Here is a 21,224-nt window from a genome sequence, read left to right as displayed (position 1 = left end):
CATAATGACATAGTATGTCCATACCTAAATCCTCGTATCGTATCATTTATATTAATGAGTTAAATATATTCCCTCCGTCCCAAAATATAACCAAAAACTAGTTAACTTTTGTTGACTTACTTTTGCTTATATTTTGAGATGAAGGGAGTATATTTTTTCTTTAAAAATATAACAAATTTTAATTTTTGTTTCTAAAAAATGCAAATAATATGTTTTTGTCTTTTAAATTATTGCTTTAGTTTTAGTGGATATAATTTTCATATGTTGTTAATATTTTTTGAACATAATATAGACATATAATAAAAATTTCACATAATAGATAAACATAAAATGGACACATTTTAAATATAAAAAACTCATAACTTTGACATTAACATGAACACATTTTTGTAGTATCTTTCATTTTTTTTGTTTTGTTTATGTTCTATTTGAAACAAAACAGGTTGACTCAAACAGTGAAGTTTGAGGTGATTAAAGTGGTGGCAGATCTTTGAAGTGGTAGTTAGTTTACAATGACAAATGTAGCTACAAAATAAGTTGGCACTTTAACACTCAAATTAGTACGTAACTAAGGTGAAATGGGAGTAAAAAGTACTGAATTGTACCTTGACACGAAAACCTTCACGAAGATCAAGTGTAACCATCTCTATATACTAAAGGATGAGTGGTTTTTCAACCACCAAATGCAAACTCTAATTTCTTGCCCAATCAATCTCCTACATTTTTCCATGTTGACCAATCACATATTGCCACCTCTAGGTTTCCATTTCATCTAACCTAATTTGTTTGTCCTTTGGTAACCCTAATATTCTATCCAATAGTTAATTGACACTTATTATATGCTTAGAAAACCACATGGTGGCAACTAGAAACTTCTATATGGTTGCAATGATTCAGCCTGCATCAATCCTGTTGGGCCTTTCCTTGCACCAATTGAAAAGCTCCACTAAACACAAGATGACAGCAAGTAAACCAACTGAATCAGAACACAGATTTGGTTCAGCCCACAGATTTCATCTCTCTGTTAAGAAAGAATCCCACCAATTCCTCAATGCTATACCCTCAAGGTTGTCAAACTCTTTCTCTCACCCTCCATCTCGTCCTTGTCCTTCACAATCGCAACCACCGCCACCACCACCACCACCTATGAGGGAGTGGCCGAGTGAGAGATTTGCCGGCGGGTGACAGAGAGTTCCGACCGATATAGAGAGTTCCGGTGGTGTTTCGCGGTAACACGGCGGTGTTTGACGACGGCGGTGACAGAGCTTCTTTCTCCTTCTTTCCTCTGGTTCGATATTTCTTTCTATACATTTATTTGCTTTTTTTTTTTCTGTTGTTTTTTTTTTTGTTGGTTAGGATGATTGAAGATTTGAGGTGGTGGTGAAATGTGGTGGTTATGGTGGATGGTGATGTATCTCGAAATTCATCTTCTAGATTTCATCTTTCTCAATTTGTGAATATTAATCTCTTTAACTGGTTTTCTGTGTTGTTTTTTGCAGGCTCTATGAAAGAGGCAGCTCAGTTTCAATTTTTGGGTTCTCAATTTTAGGTTTGGTTTATGTTTTTCTGTTTCTTTGCTGGGTTTTCTTCTATTTTTCATGTATCCTTCTTGCTGATTTGTTCATCATCTTCTTGCAAAGAAATAGAAGCCTCATCCCATCAATTTGAGTTATAGTTGTTTAGATTAAATATACATTCTACTTAAGTTATAAACAATAGAAGTTTTATCATTTCATTATCTTCTTGATTATGAATGATGACAAATTTAATAAGTTTGATTGACAGAACAATGACAAATTTAGAAGTATGGTTGATTTTCATGTTTGATAAAGGGTTCTAAAACTAAGTTTTTTTTTTCTTTGCAGAGAATACCACAAGCTGTTAGGAATTTGGGTTTGTCAATATGAAGCCAACTTTGGGTCAAGCTCAAAGTAATTGGGAAGCTGATAAAATGTATGTGGACATGCTAAATGCTTGGCATTTTTTACACTCTAGAATTTGTTTTCTTTTTTGTGTTTGTTTCTGGTTTATTTGATTTTGGTCTTGAGGATCATGTTATGTTGATGTTCATCTGTTTGTCTGTTATGCTTCAGGCTTGATGTTTATATTCATGATTATTTTCTGAAAAGAAAGTTGAACGCCAGTAGGTAAGAAACTAAGAAACAAAAGTTTCGACGGATCCAGTAGGTAAGAAACTAAGAATTAAGATTGTTGATTTTCTTGATAATCCTTTTTCCTAAGTGTAAAATTATAATTTCCAACATCATCTTTAAGTGGCACGTGTATTATATGTTGATGTTAATTTTAGCTAGGGTGTTGTTGATTGGTGCAGCTGATTTTATGAAAATTAGAATTTTTTATGTTGTATATTTCAACTGGATTTTGTGACTTTGATATAGGCAAGAGGCAGGCTGAGGAAGAAGTACAGGCAGTGAGTGCAAAAAAGCAAAAGCTAGAAGAGGTTCATCAAAAGAAGGAAGCTGAGTTGAAGAAATTTAAGAATGATGAAAGTAGTTATGAGGAAGAGGTACTATTATATGCTTTAACTGTGTTTCTTGTGATGTATTCAAGAGAATGCAGACTTATTTTAGTATTCTGCTTGTAGGTAGTACTAAGTTGAAAGTTGAAACTAAGCTTTAAGAATATATCATGGCTTCATTTCATAGTACAAATGTATAATTATAGGTATAGGTATTTTTTGACTCCCTCACTCATACAGTACAATTATTAGTGAAATTCTTACAACAATCTTATGCAGATTTTGTGCTCTAAACCCTATCCAAAAACAATTGCATTTATTTTCCTTGACCTCTCTATGTAATATGAAAAATATTTTTTTTATTACTATTTTTCTGAACTCATTGTTTAAATATTTGTGTAGTTTCAATTTTTTATTCAAAACATATACACATAAAAATATGATTAGAATGAATTGTATTTTGTATGCTGTCAAGTTTGTTTGGGTTTGTGGATAGTGTTTTTGTGATGCCTCTATCACCATATAAATAGATACTTTTAATTACTTTTAGTTTGATTTAGATATAAAGAATTATTGTGAGCCTTTGAATTCCTTACTTTAGTGACAATTGGTGAGGTACATAGCTTTGATTGTGTTTGAAAACTCTCTTTGATTGTGAAAGTGAGCACTCAAGGTGTTTGAGTAAATGTCTCGATATGAAAAATTGATGGCTTTGTGGTCTTACTATTTGTGCTTTTCTAAACCATCATTTGTATGCAATTAGTGAAAGAATTAGTGATAACTGATAATTTCTTAGCTTATTTATTCAGGTATGACAAAATTACTTCATTTTAGAAAGCAAAAATGTTAGCTTATTAAGTTTGCTTATTTAGAGGTGTTTCTCCATGGTGTATATATTATGCATTGGACTCCAACTTTATATGATCAGCAGACAAGAACATTAGTCCATTGTAAAAAAGCAGTGATGATGATTATTCATAGTTCTAAATTACAGCGGTGATGATTATTCATAGTTCGATGCTGAAGATAAATTTAAGGGACTAAGTAGTCCGAACTATTGAGTATCAATGCTAATTTACTCCTCTAATAAAAGCAGTGATGATTATTAATAGTTCTAAATTACAGTCCGCAATTACAATTGCAGCAGCATCACATGCATTTGTCGGTATTTTGCCGCCACAACTGGGAGTGCAACCATAGTTTAGAATCATATTCTTGCACTTACACAGTAGGGTAAGCCATACAACAGTACCGTCGCACTTATACTTTGTTTTCTGTCATAATATTAGTTGACTGTGGCAGCCGGGAAGGTTGTGTCCAGTATACCATTCACACATTAGGTCTCTAGACTCTAATCGAATAAAAAGATTCAATATAGCTATGTTTACATTGTTGCACTTGGTTGTGGAGTTGAAACCAATGGTAAATCATGCTGGTAACATTCAATATAGTTATCTTTTTATCTCAGATATGATGAATTTCCAAATTTTATGCAGGGAATTTTAGATTGTAGGATATGATAGAAGACTATCAATTTGGTTTGGGGCCTTAGATCTATATGCGACATGATTGCCTAAAGAGGGACTTGGAGCTTGAAGTTATCAACCAAATTAATGGAAAAAAGGAGCTGTGATTATTTTTGAATTATTGTTTAGAGGAAGAGAGAAATAATGTACTTTTGCATCCTTATTGTGCATTGAAACTTTTTTTTTCCCTTCATATTGTAATGATAATGATAATTTATGTGGTTGTTTTTGTAAATTGAATTTGGATATAATGAGATTGACCTAGAAAAGTCTCCTATATTGAAGAATACAGGAAGGATGAATTCTATTTTGGGACTTGCTATCATGTCCTTCACAAAATTCTTCTTAATTTAAAACATCCTATATTTGTAATGATATATGCTTCACTCACTTGATTGACAGCATTCATGATTGAAATAAATTTGACGTTCAGCCAAATGAACCAATTTGATTAATTTTTGTATGCTTATGACTAACTTCATTTGGCTCATAGCATCCATGATTGACAACAACCATGATTGTTATATATATGACGTTCTTCCAAACCCGTGCATCGCACGGGTCGGTTACTAGTTGTTGTAATAGCCGACCATAAATGTAGAGGATCATCAAGATGGATCTAACGGTCTAGAAAATTCGTGAATGATGGATTCGTCGTGGCTGAAACACAAATCATTTGATGTGCTGCATAAGCGACCTCGAGCCTAATTACCGAGACAACACGAAGTGAAACTAGATTTATGAATATTGGGAATTTGTATTGACTTTGGCCTAGTCTAAAACAATTACTATAATATTGATAACTTATAAATTAATTAGATTTTTGTCCGTGAAAATTTATAAATTAACATATTATTTTGTTTATAATTATTTTCATAAACTCAAAATAAGCCGAAATTCAAACGGGACCTAAATTATAAACGATTTGGAGAGGAGAGAGCTATGAAGCCTGGATACGTGACACGATACCGATACGACAGCAATACGAGAAAATTTTCAAAATTTCCGACACGATACGGCCGGGATACGTTATTTAAAAATTAAATTTAAAGTTAAATATATAAATGCACAATATATAAACATAACTAAAATCGATAATGCTAAAAAATTAACATTCAAATTACTCAAAATGAGCAAACAAGTGACAATTGCATATTTAAGTTAAGTACTACCCGAAAGGGGGGTGAGGTGGGATGGGTAGGTCAACTGGTTAAACCGAAACAGGAATTGTATCAGTCTCCTCTCCTATGTTTCCATCATTGAAGAGCATTAATTGCTCGATAGTTTTTCGATACGCGTATTAGAGAAGTATCCGACACGTATCGGTTATATATATATATATTTTAAATAATATTAATTGTCAATACTATTTTGATATATATATCGGAAAGTATCGAACAAATATCGATATTAAGTACGTATGAGACACGATACTTCGGTGGAGTATAAAATATTCACATGAGAGAGTAAAACAAAAAGGTTTGGTAATGAAAAAGTAGGAATAAAATAGGATTGTAGATAATAATGGAGAGTCGGTAACTAACGCGTATTGGCCAAGCCTTTATTTATCTATTCAGAAAACGGTGATTTATTACATCACATCACATCACATTATAAATAAAATTAACTAAAAACTCTTTGGACGGCGAACGAGCGAGCGAACGATTGATCGTTACGTTCCCGACCGTCGCATTCCAAATCCCTTTCTTCTTCGCTGCGCCTGTTTGGTTTTCCTATCCAAACTAACACACAAACTCACCGTTTTAATTAACGGAACCAAACGCAACGTAACTCTAAGGTATGTATTATGTATCTTTCTCTTTTTCGTTTTCATTATCAATAGATCAGATCTGTGTCTCTTTTTCATACCTAACGTTTTTTCTTCTGATTTAATGTAATTTAATTACTATACTCATTAATCAGATTCCGAACCTTTTCTAGGTTTATTAATCTCAAATTAATCGATTTTTTATTTTTTTTTAATTTCATATTAGAGATATAGATCGGAATAATTGCAATTAATTATCATAATTTCTTGTAAATTCTTCTTAGCCTCTGATTAATACTATGATGATGATGATGGTGTATAATGAATCATGTGCTTCTTGCATTTTGAGGAAGAAGATTTTTAATTTTTATTAATTTTTTTATTTGTGTAGAAGCTTGAATTTTTGTTTCTTTTTCTTATTTTGTTCAACAAAAATATAGATCCTTGTGTTATTGTTTGTTAAACATTAACATTAGTAGCTGATGAGGAGTTAAAAGCCTGTTTTTGTTTCTTTTCGACGACTTTCTGTTGTCATTGTCTCGTTGTGATCTTTAATATTGTAGAAAATTACAATAAATTAAGACCTGTATGTTTCTAATTGTGGTCACATAGATGTTAAACACCTTAGCATTACGATCACGATTGTTTGTTGTAGACAACGTGTCTTTATTCGTCGAGTGAAATCTGGAATAGTAGAGATTGTTTGTTGATTAGTAGTATTTCTTATGTGGGTTTTGCAGTTGACTTATTTCAGTGTTCAGTTTTCATTTATGGTTTGACTTCGGTCCAGTGCTATAACGCCCTTATAGCTGTTATTTGACAATATTCTACGTTGTAATAAATTGTGTAACGCAGAATAATAACAGTCTGTTGAAAAACCAATACGCTATATAGCTGTAGTGCTGCTATTTGACAACACTTTCACGAGTTTTTCACTTCTCTTATTCACCAAGGACGTAAAAGCTATTCATTCGGCCGTTAGAAATTAAATGCTAAATAGTTGATAATAAAACTCAATATAGTATTCGTTGTGAAAATTACATTCTATGATGTATGCATGATTATGTAGAAAGAGGGAGAGAAAGAGCTAGCTTGATATGTTGGATTTTAAGCTTTTCCCATTATTTTCATATAATCACATCTTTACTAGTGTTTGTTTGTGGCATGGTTTGCAGCTTTAGGTGGGCAGAAGAAGGTTGTTGTAGAAGCCATGGTTCTTGACAGCATTTTGTCGTCTTCTCCTCGTTTGAAGTCTCCATCTTTCAGGAGACAGTTTGCTAAGGATGGACTTGGTAGTTGGTCTGCAATTTACCACAGGCATCGTTTCCTCTTATCTGCACTTGTGCTCCTTACCATCCTCTGTACTGTTTATCTTTACTTCGCTATCACTTTAGGGTCGTCCACTGGCTCCTGTTCTGGGTTGGTTGGAGCACAGAAAGCTTCATGCCATTTGGAGCTTGTCAAGGATTCTATTTCCAAGGGAAAACTGAAATTTCGTTGATATTTCAAATATAATTATTGGAATTTTTGTTGCTAATCCCTCCACCCCAGAGTATAGGTGACATGAAGTCCAAATAGTCTTCTGTTACAATATTTGTCTGATATATATACAGAGTTTATCTCAGTATATTTTTATGTATGATACGGGCAGCAACCCATTTCTTAGATACATTATGTTAATTTTGATGACTGGTTGCATATATATTTTTGAGAATTGTACAAGTTTGAATTTACCTATTTTTATGTTCATTTGTCTGATACATCCTATGCTAGAGACCTTTTCTGAAATATCTAGTTTGTAATTGTAGGGGACATTTGATAAGATTGGATCTACAGTCAATTTGTTTTGACAGTGTAGAGTATCATAATTGATTCTGTCTCATGAATTGTGAGTTTAGTGAAAAATACATGTGTTAAGTTACTATCAGATAATATTGCTAATTTTTTTCCTCTTCAAACCATGAGTTGATTAGAAGTACACATAAAAGGTTTTTTTTTTTTCATTTAACATAAACTGCTTCACTTTACAAATCTATCCCTTCAAATCTGTTACAGAGATCTTGTATCTTGCGTTTGCTTTTGTTGTAAAATACAGTTCATATATAGTGCTATTGCCAAACATCCGAATTTAGATCAGGATTTAATGCTGTCCAAAAAGGTGCAGTTTTCACACAGTTTTAGATCAGAACCGTCTGATCTAAAACATGTGGTTGATATTGTTTTAATATATAAAACTGTGTGTTAAATCATAACCGTCTGATCTGTAATGGATGGCTGCGATCTGTTACTGCGTGAAACTGCGTTAAAATTCAACAGCAGGAAATCCGGATCCAAATTGAGTAGCTTATTTACACTGTAATTGAATTTATTAACATTAAAATGTTAACTTAAAACAACAAAAATTCTCCTACAAGATTGACCAATAAAATGCTAATGATCTTTTACCAAATTGATAGACTAAGTCAATGTCAGTTTGTCAGAAATAACGGCCTCTTGAATTTTGTGTCAAAATTCTTTTCACCTAAAAGAAAAATTATGTTGATTTTCTCATTCATTTCCTTCACAGTGCGATCCATTGTGTATGTCCACTCATTCTCACTACATTGGTCAAGTAAGCAATACCAAAAATTGGCGGCATGGGTAACGGAAAAAAGTAAAGTGCTACATTGGTCAATTTGAATTTCTAGTACATATTTCCATGACTATGCGCATGGTCAGAATTTTGTACTCTACATGTTTCTAACATGAACACAGGGTTTCCCACCATGTCTCATTTTCTTCATTAGATACCAAAAAATTGATTAATGGAGTGATGCCCCACTACAGCAGTATATTGCAATGACTACATTAATAATGTCATATCCCAAAAAAATTGATTAATTGAGTGATGCCCCACTTAAGGCAGATAAGTGGAGTGTACGGAGTTCAAACTCCAACACCTACATATATAATGCGATATTTCAACCAATTTAGCTGAGCTCTTGGGGGCCTCAATAACTACATTTTTTTGATGATATATTGCAAGGACTACATGCTTTTTTTTTGGGTACAAGATTACATGCTTTATTTATTAATAGAAAAATATAATAAAACCAAAAGATGACCGGTCTAGCGAGGTTAGACTTCTAAAATATAACGAATCATTGTTTAAATTTTAACAGCGAAAAATGTTCACATTTAATGATTGATATATGTCGATTTTCAGTGGAGAAAAGTTATAAAAACAAATGTAACAAAAAAAAAGCTATGAAAAAAAAAATCATAATAAAAATTAAATAAAAATAAAAGTATTGAATATTGATCTGGCCAATTAAATCAAGCAGGTATATAAAATAATACCTTTTCTATTCACATTTCACATTAGTCTTCTCCTGTAATTCCTGACAAACCTTTACATACATGATGTTCCCATTAACTTTCCTTTTCTTACATAACATTTTCATGCCCCACACACACTTCCTAGTCCACAATTTTATTTTATTTTTAATATAAATGCGTATATTAGTACATTTTTTTTTACACACACATAGTATTACTTGTTAATTTAGGAACAATGAATAGCAAAAGAGAATAAACTTTCATTGTAAACAAGGTGTTAGCAGTAAATCATGGAATTAAATTATAGTATACTAAATTAGTAAATCAGCAAATCAAGGCCAAATTAAATAACTGATAAACACATGCACATGAATTTACAGCATAGCATATCAATTTTGTATAGTTAAGAAAATTGAACTAATAGTAATAGCTTTCAATAGGTTTTCTATTTATAGTAAATTTATATACTAGGCCTTTAATGCACAAATTCTTTGGACAATGTATTCTACGTATTACTGTAAGCAACTTGTCTCAATCCCTTTCTTACTGTATCGATCATTCCCACTTTTTTGTTTTGTTAATGGAACAAAAAATCAAACCCATTAACTCATTTATACTACCTAAATCCTTCAGCGTTAGACCAAACCTAATGACTTCGATCATTCCTACTTTTATACTAGGTAAAACTTATTTTGTTTTTAAGTATCTTGTTATTTTTCTTTAGTGAAAGATTGATGACAAAAAAGATTGATTATACTTCCAACCGAATGATATAAGTTGTCACACTTAACATTGCATTACACCATGATTAAAATATTGAAAGCATGACATAAGTGGACCTTCTTGCAAAAACCTTTCATCATTATGGATTCCACGAAGTGTATTATTAATGTTTTCTCTTTCTTTCAAACATGACCCTCATGATTTATTGTTTCAAATTTTCTATTTTTTTTCTTATGTATTTAATTTTGTGTCATTTGATTCCATGATTTTTTTTTTTTTTTTTTTTTGGGTTTGCAATTCCATGATGAATTTAATCACATGCTTTTGAGTTCATAATTAGGCTTTGCTACAATAATAGTAACATGGAATTAACTTCATCTAATGTGTCCATGCTATGTTCTGCTGCCCAATTTTTAGAAATGGAAGAATGTGATAGTCTTGGAACACAAAGCTTGAAGCCTCATATCGAAAAATTTTGTGAAGCAATTCGTTTTTGGACGTTGTTTGAACTCGTAGAAGCATTGAAACAATGTCAAGAATCACTTCATTCTAAACGTTACTTAGAAATTTTAGACAGAATCATGGATCAATTGATTGAAAGGTTAGCTTCTCCATGTACTATTTCAAGTCCATACACATGTTCTTCGAACGCATCTAGCTTTCGGGTTTCTTTCGACACAAGCAGTTACAATAGCTTGAGAAATAACTTCTCTGAGGCTACATGGTGGTTTGAACATCTTCTATTTTTGAAGATTGATTTGTTGGATAATATCATAAGGAAAATGATATCTTATAATTTAGATCATAGTGTTGTATCCAAGTTTCTATTCTACTATCATAAGTTGAGTTATGTAAGTGCTGCACAAGATGTTAAGATTGAGACAATTAAGGTTGTAATCAATCTTCTTTCATTGCTTGATATTGGATCAATTTCTTGCAAGGATTTATTCAATCTTAATCGAATCGCGATTAGTTTGAAAATAAGCAAATTTTGTAGAAACAATATAGAAAGTCTTATAGGTCCTCTTTTGGATCAAGTAACAATTGATTATCTACTCATTCCATCTCCACATGATAGTGATCATGCATATGATGTTGATTTTGTCTTAAGGGTCATGAAGATTTTTTTGTTAGGAGGTAGTTTTGAGTTAAATTCGAACCGAGTTAAGAGAGTTAGTAAAATGATGGATTTGTTCCTTGTGGAAGCTTCTCCTGATCCTCATCTTCAACCTTGTGAATTTGAAGCTTTGATTACAGTACTACCTGATACTATGAGGGAATCACATGATCAATTATACCTAGCCATGGACATGTATCTAAAGGTAAGCTATTACTTTACTAATCTTACTTGTTTTGCATCAATGTACATTTAAGGTTTTAAATCGCAATCACAATCCTTTTGCGACATTTAATATCGCAAACAATCATGATGAAATGCAACTTCAATAGTGGTCACGGGTGGTCGAGATACCAAATACAATGATTCTATGGCCTAGATTGTTTTAGAAATGAGATCGAAATGACATGTTGAATTAGGAACCAATCAATTTGTCGATTAGGTTGATCCCGATTATATTGCAGTCTGGTTGAACTAGTTCAACTGCAGTTGCTTTACTGGTTCAACCGTAGTTGAATCAATTGAACCATTTAAACCATAATTTGGAAATCTCACCAATTTGATCTCCGGTTTGATCTTTAAAACATTGAGAATTGAGATAGGGCTGGACTTGGTAGGGAGGGAGGATCACAGTTCAATCCCCCGCAACTGTGATCGGGACGGGACTTGAACTACCATAACTTACCCCCGAACCAGATTAAACGGTCCAGTAGGCCGGATAGTGGTGGTCAAAACAATTTTTTTTTGAGATAAACGTGTTTAAAACATATTTGTGAAGTTTTACTAATAAAGATCCATAGATTCATGCAGGACTAAGTGAAGATGAAAAGATGAATATCTGTTGCACACTAAACCATAAGAAGCTGTCACCAGATATTTTGAGACATCTTACTAGAAACTTGATGTTTCCTTCAGAAACAAAACCAAGATCACATGTTACTAGACATTGTCGAATGAAAACAATACTTCAAGAAAATGATCATTTGAAAAACTTCTTTGACTCTGTGATTCGTAAAAGTTTCAAGATCACAGCTGTGAAAGAGGATGTTGAAAAGATAATTTATGATGATGATGATGATGATGATGATGATCAAGAGCTAATGAAATTTGGTGATTTGGAAAGAATGGAAGGTGGGACTCGTCTGGCTTATGTAAGGAAATCAAGGGTTCATACTATGAGCAATATCATATATTTGCCAAAATTTTGTTCATGATTGTTAGTTGGGAAAAGCTATGCCGTACGGACATTTGTTAGTGTATTATAAATAACAATTTTGCATTGAAAATTATGCATTTTTTTACTATATGAAGTATCCTTAACACTGTCCTAACATGTTAGGATGAACCTTATTAGTTTTATATTAGGCTTTGATTTTTGTGTTTATTCTTGTGTATTTAGCCTTAACTAGTCTTTTGCGTCAAAAAAAGCCTTAACTAGTCTTCTAGAATTAAAGGTCATACAGTTCTCTGCAAGTATTGTATGTAACAGTCTAACAGATTTCAAATATGATTTTGGATTACACAAAAATGCCACTTATTTACTTTTTTTTTTGTAGAAAAGAAGTCAAATAATTCACATTTAAGTATTCACATTTTGAAACAATGCATTCCTACCCAAAGACATTCTTATTAGAGTTGATTAAATTTTGTGAAATGATATAATAACCTACAACTGATCATGTGAGAACACTAGATTAGGGAGATATATTCCAACCGGCTTAAGTGACGGCCCTTACCTCTTGTTAATAGTCACTGCAAAATACACATCCAAGGAAAACCGTTGATGTTGAAATTTAAGAGATTCTTAAGTTATAAGAGTCGGCGACAATCTAAGTATATAAACCTTTTCACCAATATTGCTTCCCGAAACCACTTCTCTATCAACAACAGATTTGCATATTTTTGTAATTACCAATCGAGTACCATTACATGGCCCTGCAGATTGATCAATGTTTCTTAATAACATCATTCACACGCCTACTTTTTGTCTTATTTTATGATTTGAAAGCCCTGATGAAGTAATTGTGTTCAAAAGTTCTAGAGTATGCACATCATGTGGTCTATCCACATCTAAGTTGGTCGAATATGGTGAATCAAAACTCAAAATATATGTTCTCTTCACTAAGAATCAAATCCACCATGTAATTATTGATCTCGTCAACAATTGAATTTGTTCTGGACTGGGCCAAGAGCTGGCCCAATCGCTTCTGCCCGACATTTGGGGCACAACCCAATAAGGGGAGACTTCCCCGACACGTCAGCCAATGACGTGTCCTGCTCGACATAACGGATAAGCAGCACGTTAAACACGTGGTCATCTATCCACGCATGTTGATCCATTCCACCGTAGCTTAACAGCTAAGCAGCACGTTTAGCACGTGCTCATCTATTCAGCCACACTTGTCACAGAGCTTATCCCTTACCCGCGAATAGCGGGACGGCTCCAACCAAGATAGAGGCAAATAACGGCCTCCCCTACGATACAGAAACTATCTTGGCAGTTGAGTCTATTGGGCCGGTTATCCCGGCCCAATAGACCAACCTTTGGCCCAGCGCTGGGGGCAACTATATAAGCTCTCCTAGACAGGAAAGCCAGATATTCTAAACCATTCTACACTTTCTTTCTCTCTCTTCTCTTTGTATCTCTTGTTCTCTTGCTGACTTAGGCATCGGAGCACCTGCAGGTACAAACCCCCCTTCGGCGTGGACGAATTGCTCAACGGACCGGCCATCAACCTCTTCTGATCATCAGGTTAGATAAGAATTCTTAGGAGTCAATATAGTCCTATCCTAAAAAAATGAGGGATCACTCATATTATCTAATAGAGTTGGACATGTGCTTTCAACTATAGCTGCAATAGGATCACAAAAGTTTTGAATAAATAGATCATTTGGGATATTATACATTGATGTCTACATTGTTTTCTCCCACATTTCCATCACCAATTCCTAAAATCCACTCGAAAAACTTTTTCCTTTCATGGACATCTTGATCTGAACAAGATTTAGAACTAAACAATCTATAAACTTCATAGTTCAAAAAGAAAGTGCTTTTTTTAACAAGTTCAAATCAACTACAAAACTGTAATGCAGGAGCAAATGTTTAAACGCCATTCAAATAATATGAAAACTGAAAGTAAAACCATTTAACTTTGGTAACTGAAAGTAAAACCATATGAAAACTGCTCCTGCTTTTGACAAAAATCTGCCATAAAATCAGTATTCCAAATGTCAGTACACAAAATAGTGGCGATTCATTGAAATCATAACAGTTGGCGTAGCCGGTATATACAAATAATAGAATGTATCCATACCATTGTTGATTTTTCCTGAACTCGGTAAGCACAGGGTATATGTTCTCAAAGGCTGCATAGGTCTCATCTCTTGCCTAATAAAATGAAAAACATATGCATAAAATCGAGTGAACCGGAATTTTCAGGGGGGGAATAATAAAAGGGAATTATAGTATATATAGAAATATTACCTTTGCTCCTATTAGAACAATTTTGCCAGAGACAAAAATAAGCAAAACTATCTTTGGTTGCTTCATCCGGTAGATTAATCCGGGAAACAGCTCTGGTTCATACTATCACCCCATATAAGAGAGTTCAGCATATTTTCTTCAACCTATAGACATTAATCCAAAATATGAAGATAGACACAAGTATCTGCCATTTCAATTTTAAGAAAACTTCCTAAACCTTTTCATCATTCAATTAGGCAATTCAGCAAGTAAGGCTAAACAACAAATATATAAATAAAGCTTTTGGATGATACGGGCATACTGAAAGCATGAGCAAATACACAGAAATTTTAAATTCCCAACCATGGTTATATGAAGTGAATCAAATCAAGAATTAGGTTAGTAATAAATGATTAAAATAGCAAAGATATAATTCTGCAAACAAAACACACTTATATGACAGAAGCAGCAAGTGCAACAAAGGAGCATACCATTTTGCCAGAAGCAAAAATAAGTGCAGTTGTTTTTGGTTACCTGATCCTCATAATGACGGCAGCGAAACGCTGCAAAGAATTGCATTACAAACATCAGTGACACTAAAACAGGCATATTAATTGCATTGGAAGAATATTGAATTGGAATAACAAAAGAGTGACAACAAGTAAATTGAAGTAATAGATATCAAAAGTGACATTAATAACAAAAGAGCGACAACAACTAAGCATTTCTAGTCCAGAAAGGAACACGGGAATTTTCAAAAAGTAGGACAGTAAAACTGTCAAGTTAATCATCACTTCCAATTCCAATGCAAAGGAAAAAGGAAGAATGGGCAATGCACACTTTCATACTTATCATAAATGTATTGGAAAGAAATTCACAATCAACATATAAAACTCGCCTTGGGATTGTACTCTGCGTTACGAGCTTGGAGAGCAATTGCTTTGAGATCCAACTTAGTGTCCAAATTGACTGTTGAAACAACATTTCTGGAAGTAAAAACACATCATAATTAGTTTATGCTAAAGTAAATAGAAGAAAAAAAAAAAGCAACGGAATAACTTCTTATCACGAATGACGTCTAAAGACAAATAACTTTTCCTTCTTAATAATTTAGCTACATTGGCTCGTAGTTTTTCTCAATTTCTTTCTACTTTTGACTATTAGGCTAACCCCTGTCTGTTGCAGTCTTTGTACAGAGATTTCTAAATATCTTATTTGTACACTAAATACACTTAAGATGAGAATCTACCATCTTTTACACGATAAGTTTTTTCTCCAAAGCATTATTTCATTATCTAAACCTGTATGCCATCACGTGTCCATTCATCCACCACAATATTTTCATCACTACAATGTTCGAGTTTCGACTTATTTTCTTGTCAACCTTGTACCACCTTAGCTTAGTTCCATATAACATCGCAAATCTTTATGAGAGAAAACTTTCCCTTGCCGAAGTGATACTTTTTTATCACATTCCATTTATCCCGTCCTATTTAAACCACGTGATTTGTCGACTATTTATTGGCCGCGTATAGTAATTAATGGACTTGCTACAATCATTGTGAAATCAGTGACTAACAAATACATTACAATTCATCCCGGACATAAGAGACATGCATAAATAAGGATACTACAAACAATAGTCTCTCCAACGGACACTTAGCTATATACAAAGTAAAAGAAAAAGACATTGACAAATAAAATTTTAGCCTCAATCCAGGTAAATCCATCATTGATTATCTCCATGAAAAATCAAAAGGTAACAATCAAGGTCAGTTAAAGTATCAAGTATTGTCTATATATACCTCCGAAGAAAACTCCCAACAGTATCATCATACATGTCCATGGCCTCTTCAATTGGATACTAACAATTTCAGTTCACTTATAATCTCACCCAAATTCTCATAACTCAAAATTCTCCAATTATTAAATGAAACAAACAAAACCTAATATTTATCCATACCCATCAAACAATAACTAGTTATTATTTTTTAACAATAAAACAATTGATTAAGAAATAACATATTTAGATACTCACTAAAGTGTAGGCACAATCCCAGAAGGATGCTTCTTTAGATCTACAGGTTGGCTCCCTTCCAGTACTTGATCAGCCATCAACCCTAATATATAATTATAAACAATAAATTAAATTAAGCTTAATCAATCATTTTTTTTGAAGAAGAAGCTAAATTAGTCCATCCAAATTGACAACTGACAACAGAGAGAATCGAACCCAAGACCTTAAGGAGGAGCACACTCTCAAATCCCAAGTCAATACCACCAACCCAAGTGGGATCAATCATTACAAAACCACCCATCATCAAAAACAAAATACCATCTTCATAATTAATTATTCACTTTCATCTCATCACAAAAATGATCAATTTATATCTAAAATCAATTTATGGTTAAAAAAACAGCAATCAATTGAAGAAATAAGGTTTTCAATTTTCATCACGAACCTTTTCTCAAAATTAGGTATTTATGTATGTATATATGAATGATGATTTAGATCAAAGGGATGTTAAATAAATCAGAATCAGACCTTAATTTTTGGAAAGAAAAATTAGGGTTTGTGTCTATGAAAAATAGAGCGCGAAGAGTTTGAATAGATGATTCTTTTATAGGTTGCGGAGAAAGATGAGAAAGAAATAAGATATTTTCTCTCCCCACCCCCCATGAATCTTTTATCCCATTGAATTTCCAATTTTGCCCTTGAAAAAACTTCGGTTCGTAGAAACCGAAGTTTTTTTTTGCCTTGAAAACAAATTTCGGTTTCTAAAAACCGAAATTTACTCTGAATTTGCACTAGAAAAATTTCGGTTTCTGCGAACCGAATGTTTTTGCAAGGGCAAAATTGGAATATTGGGGGTATAAAAGATTCATGGGAGGGGGAAGAGAAAATATCAAGAAATAAAGAGGTATTTGTATTTATAGGCGTGTGAATTGGATCGGGTTAGGGTGTTGGGCTTTTTGTGATAATGCCCAAAAAATAAAAGTTATAATTTTGTTTTTTTGCCTTTCATTAAATTAAGAAAATTTCTCTTCCGACCTCCCACATTTCTTTTATTCCCCCATAAAATCTCATTTTGCCCTTATAAATTCAAAAGATTTGGAACACAAAAATTTGGTTTCTACGAACCGATGATTTCAAACTTCGGTTTTTGAAAACCGAAATACTTAAACGATGGAAAAAACGTCCGTTAGAACTCCCACGTTTCTTTTAAACCCCTAAAATTTCATTTTGCCTTTATAAATTCAAAAAATTTGGTACACAAAATTTTGGTTTTTAAAAACTTAAATATTTAAACGATGCAAAAAATTCGGTTCATAAAAACCGAAATACCTTACAAGGGTAAAAACGTCAGTTAGGAAAGTATAAAAGAATCATGGAGTCGGAAGTGAAATTTTCTTAAATTAATTTATGAACAATTTAAGAATTTTATATGACATGACATTATTATTAATATGTTTGAGTGGACTCTAATAGTGGAGTTGTGTCACATGAAAATTTTAATGTTTAATTTAAATTGTTGACTGTCAACAATTGGGTACGGGGCAAGTAGTTTATTTGTGTTAAAATAAGTGTAATAATGTTAAGGAGAATTTGTCATTTATTTAAATTTCACACTATTCAAAGAATTAGTCTTTATAATTATCTATAGAAAATATTCGATTTACACAAGAAAAAAAATTAAGAAGCATTTGTGTGAAACCATATAGAAAAAAAAATCGGTACACTAATCAAGTGTTTTATATATTTCTTCATATAGTTATTTTTGCAAACCATATAGTATTATATCTAACGAAGCATTTGTGTGAAACAGTGGATACTATATTTAAATTCTGTGTTGAAAGAAGCACAGTGGTTGAATTCTGGTTACTTGCCAAAGGCAGATGAGTACTTGAACAATGGAATTGTTAGTCCAGGAGTGCATCTGGTACTTATTCACACGTTCTTCCTCTTCGATCACAGTCAAGATATAACTAAGGAAACTATTGCTATTTTGGATGACGATTTTCCAAATATCATGTATTCAGTGGCAAAAATTCTTCGTCTATCCGATGATTTAGAAGGAGATAAGGTAATACAAATGTGTATTCTACTTTTGATGACAACATATCATTTCTCTTTATAATTTGTTTATTTAAACAAGTTTTTGTTAAATGTGATGTTCTAATGATATGAACTATTATCCATGCATTAATGCAGAGTGGAGATCAAAATGGTCTTGATGGATCATATCTTGATTGCTACATGAATGAACACCAATACATTTCAGCTGAAGAGGCACAAAGACATGTTGCTAACATGATTTCAAATGAATGGAAACGTCTCAATCAAGAAATAATAATCCCAAACCCAATATTTTCATCATCATTTACCAAGTTTTGTCTTGATGTTGCTAGAATGGTTCCTCTCATGTACCACTTCAAGAGTAATCCAAGTCTCACCAATCTACAGGAACTTGTGAAGTCATTGGTTAATGTTAATGCTAGGTGAATTTAAGTTTAAACAGCCTATTATATTCTTGGAGTGAACATGTCAGGTCAAAATAGGATATTATACTATTGATTTGCATTAACTTCCTACTTTAGCCTATATTTGGTATCACAGTGGAGACGCCAAGTTGTATTCCTGGTGGCTAGGTGCTTAAATGTTGTTTCCCTTGTATTTTGTTTTAAGTATGTAGCTTTGGTGCTGTTTCTGTCTGTCATGGTTTTGTTGTGAACCACATGGTGGTGGGTTGGATCTTTTGTATAGCTGTTTTTCTTTCCCTCTTTTTGGTACGTCTTGTGCGCGAAATAGAGTGTGATTAATATATTTAGTTGTTTAAAAAAAAAAAAAACAGTGGAGACGCCAAAATCACGGTCAACCACCGTGATTTTACGGAAGCTACACTTTGTAGCTTTTGAAAAATTATGGTGATTGTAGCATACTCACCGTGATTCCGAGCATAGGCTTAATGTTTCATTTTACATTCCATCAATGTGAAGACTAAGCAAAAGTTATAAAGGTTAAAGGGATAAAGAATCTAAGATTCTGTTATTAGACAACTAAACCTTAAAATAAAAAAGAAACATGGCAGAATCTATGCTGTCTACTTAAGGGTGACAAGTACCATATGCTCTGTACTTCAACAAAACTGAACTTGAAAAGGAGATAGGTTTCAATGCTGAATTGAATCTGATCAAACAAGTTGTTATAAGAAATGAATTAACAGAAAGACTAACCTCAATGATCATATGGCCAATTATAAGCACTAACATGAACATGGACATCGACACCGGACATGATAAAACCATACAAGTCGACATTGGTAATTTGAAATAATCAAATGAAATAATTAAATTTAAATGTAACTACATGTATCAGTGTCAGACATGTATTTGAAGTGTCAACGCTGCATAGTTTCAATAATCATTAAAATAATATAACAGTAATATTAGCAGATTCTGTGAATGTTTTCTGTAAAAGATATAACAACATGAAATGAAATGAAATGAAACACCTTTCCTTGAAGATTAGTAAAAAAGCTGCACACAAAATTGCATAGAAATTTTTACAATAAACACCATCATCAGTTTTTTTTCCCTTTTCTTTTTTTCTTAATTGATTTCTAATTTAATCAAAACCCTCATGTGTCACATGAGATCTATGCACAATAATTATTTCTAATGAAAACAAAATTGGGCATAGAAAAAAAACCATCTTTCCAGATAGATAAACAATCATCAATCTTTTATCTCTGATCTTCAAATCCAATACTCTTCCTTCCAGCCTTATTCTTTACAAAACCTGCAAAACACATTCAAAATCAATTAATTCATGAAAATTAAATGCACAAACTTTTTCATTGTTAATTATAATCACATCCTCTACGGTCCTGTACGGTGCTGCTGCTGCTGCAGACAATAAACCTACGTCTGCAGTCCGCAGCACCGTACAGAGTTTCCGTAGAGGATCCAATTTCATTATAGAGAGAGAGAGTATACCTTGAGATCTACAAACTGGGGGAACTTCAAAGAGAGAAAGAGATAATTGTTTATAAGCAAGACCAATATCAATAACAATAAGACCTGATGAAGGGTCATTCACCATGATATCTTTAACAGGTAACCATAGAAAAAGCTCTTCTTGAGAAAGACCCTCTAACCCTTTAAGTTGACCAAAACTAAGATTAGCACGAACAACAGTTTCAAAGAAAACTCTAGTTTCATATTTTACTATGCAAGGACTATCCAATTTCACTTCCAAAACACCATTATGATCCAAACTATATGACTTTATACTCTCTGGAAATAGCCCCGCCGGTAAACCATAACTTCTAAGAACTTCTTGAATGGAAGAATGAGCACTTATTTTTGGTAGAACAATAACAAGAACAACAAAGATTGTTAGAAAAAATCTGATTTTGAGTGCCATAAGAAGGTAGTAAGTGAAGTAGTAGCTTTTGAGTGTGGACAGAAAGAATAAGGTTTTAAGAGGGTTTTTTAAGGTAACATATGATTCCACTATTTTTGAACACTATGATTGGAATTTGGAAGTGGGAGCCAGAGAGAGAAGACAATAATAATAATTGATATGATTTTGCCAAAAATAATACGGTTAAATATCTTTTAAAGATTTTAAATATAAATATTCTCCTGATTTTATATATGAGCAAATATTTATTTTAAAGTTAATTAAAAAACTGATGTATATTATTATCCATAACATGAATCAAATATGTTGCTTATTCAATAAACATGAAAATAGAATCTTTACATTTATGTACCAAAAACAAAAAGAATCTTTACATTTATATATATTTTTTTTGTCAAGCCAA

The 21,224-nt window shown here is 32.7% G+C and overlaps 4 protein-coding genes and 2 long non-coding RNA genes across 8 annotated transcripts; 4 read left to right on the top strand and 2 right to left on the bottom strand.

Moving 5' to 3' along the window:
- The first annotated feature begins 799 nt into the window (after positions 1–799).
- LOC123909797 lies at positions 800–4,318 on the top strand. Of its 2 annotated transcripts, none has more exons than XR_006810014.1 (6): positions 800–1,288; positions 1,500–1,549; positions 1,866–1,953; positions 2,094–2,187; positions 2,400–2,527; positions 3,976–4,318. It is a non-coding gene; the product is annotated as an uncharacterized LOC123909797 (long non-coding RNA). The 2 variants fall into 2 exon arrangements; XR_006810013.1 differs by having other exon boundaries at positions 801–1,406.
- A 1,278-nt stretch (positions 4,319–5,596) lies between these two features.
- LOC123909776 lies at positions 5,597–7,678 on the top strand. Of its 2 annotated transcripts, none has more exons than XM_045960665.1 (2): positions 5,597–5,803; positions 6,949–7,678. In XM_045960665.1, exon 2 carries the CDS (start codon positions 6,984–6,986, stop codon positions 7,272–7,274), a length of 291 nt encoding a protein of 96 aa, XP_045816621.1. In that variant the 5' UTR covers positions 5,597–5,803; positions 6,949–6,983; the 3' UTR covers positions 7,275–7,678. The 2 variants fall into 2 exon arrangements, with proteins under 2 accessions (XP_045816621.1, XP_045816622.1); XM_045960666.1 differs by lacking the exon at positions 5,597–5,803 and adding an exon at positions 5,834–5,899.
- A 2,304-nt stretch (positions 7,679–9,982) lies between these two features.
- LOC123908652 (BTB/POZ domain-containing protein At3g22104-like) lies at positions 9,983–12,220 on the top strand. The gene is made up of 2 exons (XM_045959344.1): positions 9,983–11,136; positions 11,732–12,220. The coding sequence occupies exons 1-2, from the start codon at positions 10,177–10,179 to the stop codon at positions 12,143–12,145; spliced, it is 1,374 nt and encodes a 457-aa protein (XP_045815300.1). The 5' UTR covers positions 9,983–10,176; the 3' UTR covers positions 12,146–12,220.
- Positions 12,221–13,776: 1,556 nt separating this feature from the next.
- On the bottom strand, positions 13,777–14,957 carry LOC123909455. The gene is made up of 3 exons (XR_006809924.1): positions 14,416–14,957; positions 14,246–14,319; positions 13,777–14,136 (listed from the first exon to the last, which is right to left on the bottom strand). It is a non-coding gene; the product is annotated as an uncharacterized LOC123909455 (long non-coding RNA).
- A 1,181-nt stretch (positions 14,958–16,138) lies between these two features.
- LOC123904518 (probable terpene synthase 4) lies at positions 16,139–19,162 on the top strand. The gene is made up of 3 exons (XM_045954175.1): positions 16,139–16,165; positions 18,222–18,479; positions 18,608–19,162. Exons 1-3 carry the CDS (start codon positions 16,139–16,141, stop codon positions 18,896–18,898), a joined length of 576 nt encoding a protein of 191 aa, XP_045810131.1. The 3' UTR covers positions 18,899–19,162.
- Positions 19,163–19,894: 732 nt separating this feature from the next.
- On the bottom strand, positions 19,895–20,962 carry LOC123908369. Its single transcript, XM_045958991.1, has 2 exons — positions 20,392–20,962; positions 19,895–20,194 (listed from the first exon to the last, which is right to left on the bottom strand). The coding sequence occupies exons 1-2, from the start codon at positions 20,819–20,821 to the stop codon at positions 20,139–20,141; spliced, it is 486 nt and encodes a 161-aa protein (XP_045814947.1). The 5' UTR covers positions 20,822–20,962; the 3' UTR covers positions 19,895–20,138.
- Positions 20,963–21,224: the final 262 nt, after the last annotated feature.

The sequence above is a fragment of the Trifolium pratense genome, linkage group LG2 (assembly GCF_020283565.1).
Source record: "Trifolium pratense cultivar HEN17-A07 linkage group LG2, ARS_RC_1.1, whole genome shotgun sequence".
In the NCBI taxonomy this organism is placed as follows: Eukaryota; Viridiplantae; Streptophyta; class Magnoliopsida; order Fabales; family Fabaceae; genus Trifolium; species Trifolium pratense.
Note: the sequence above shows the minus strand (reverse complement) of the source record. Positions and strands in the feature narration are given on the sequence as shown.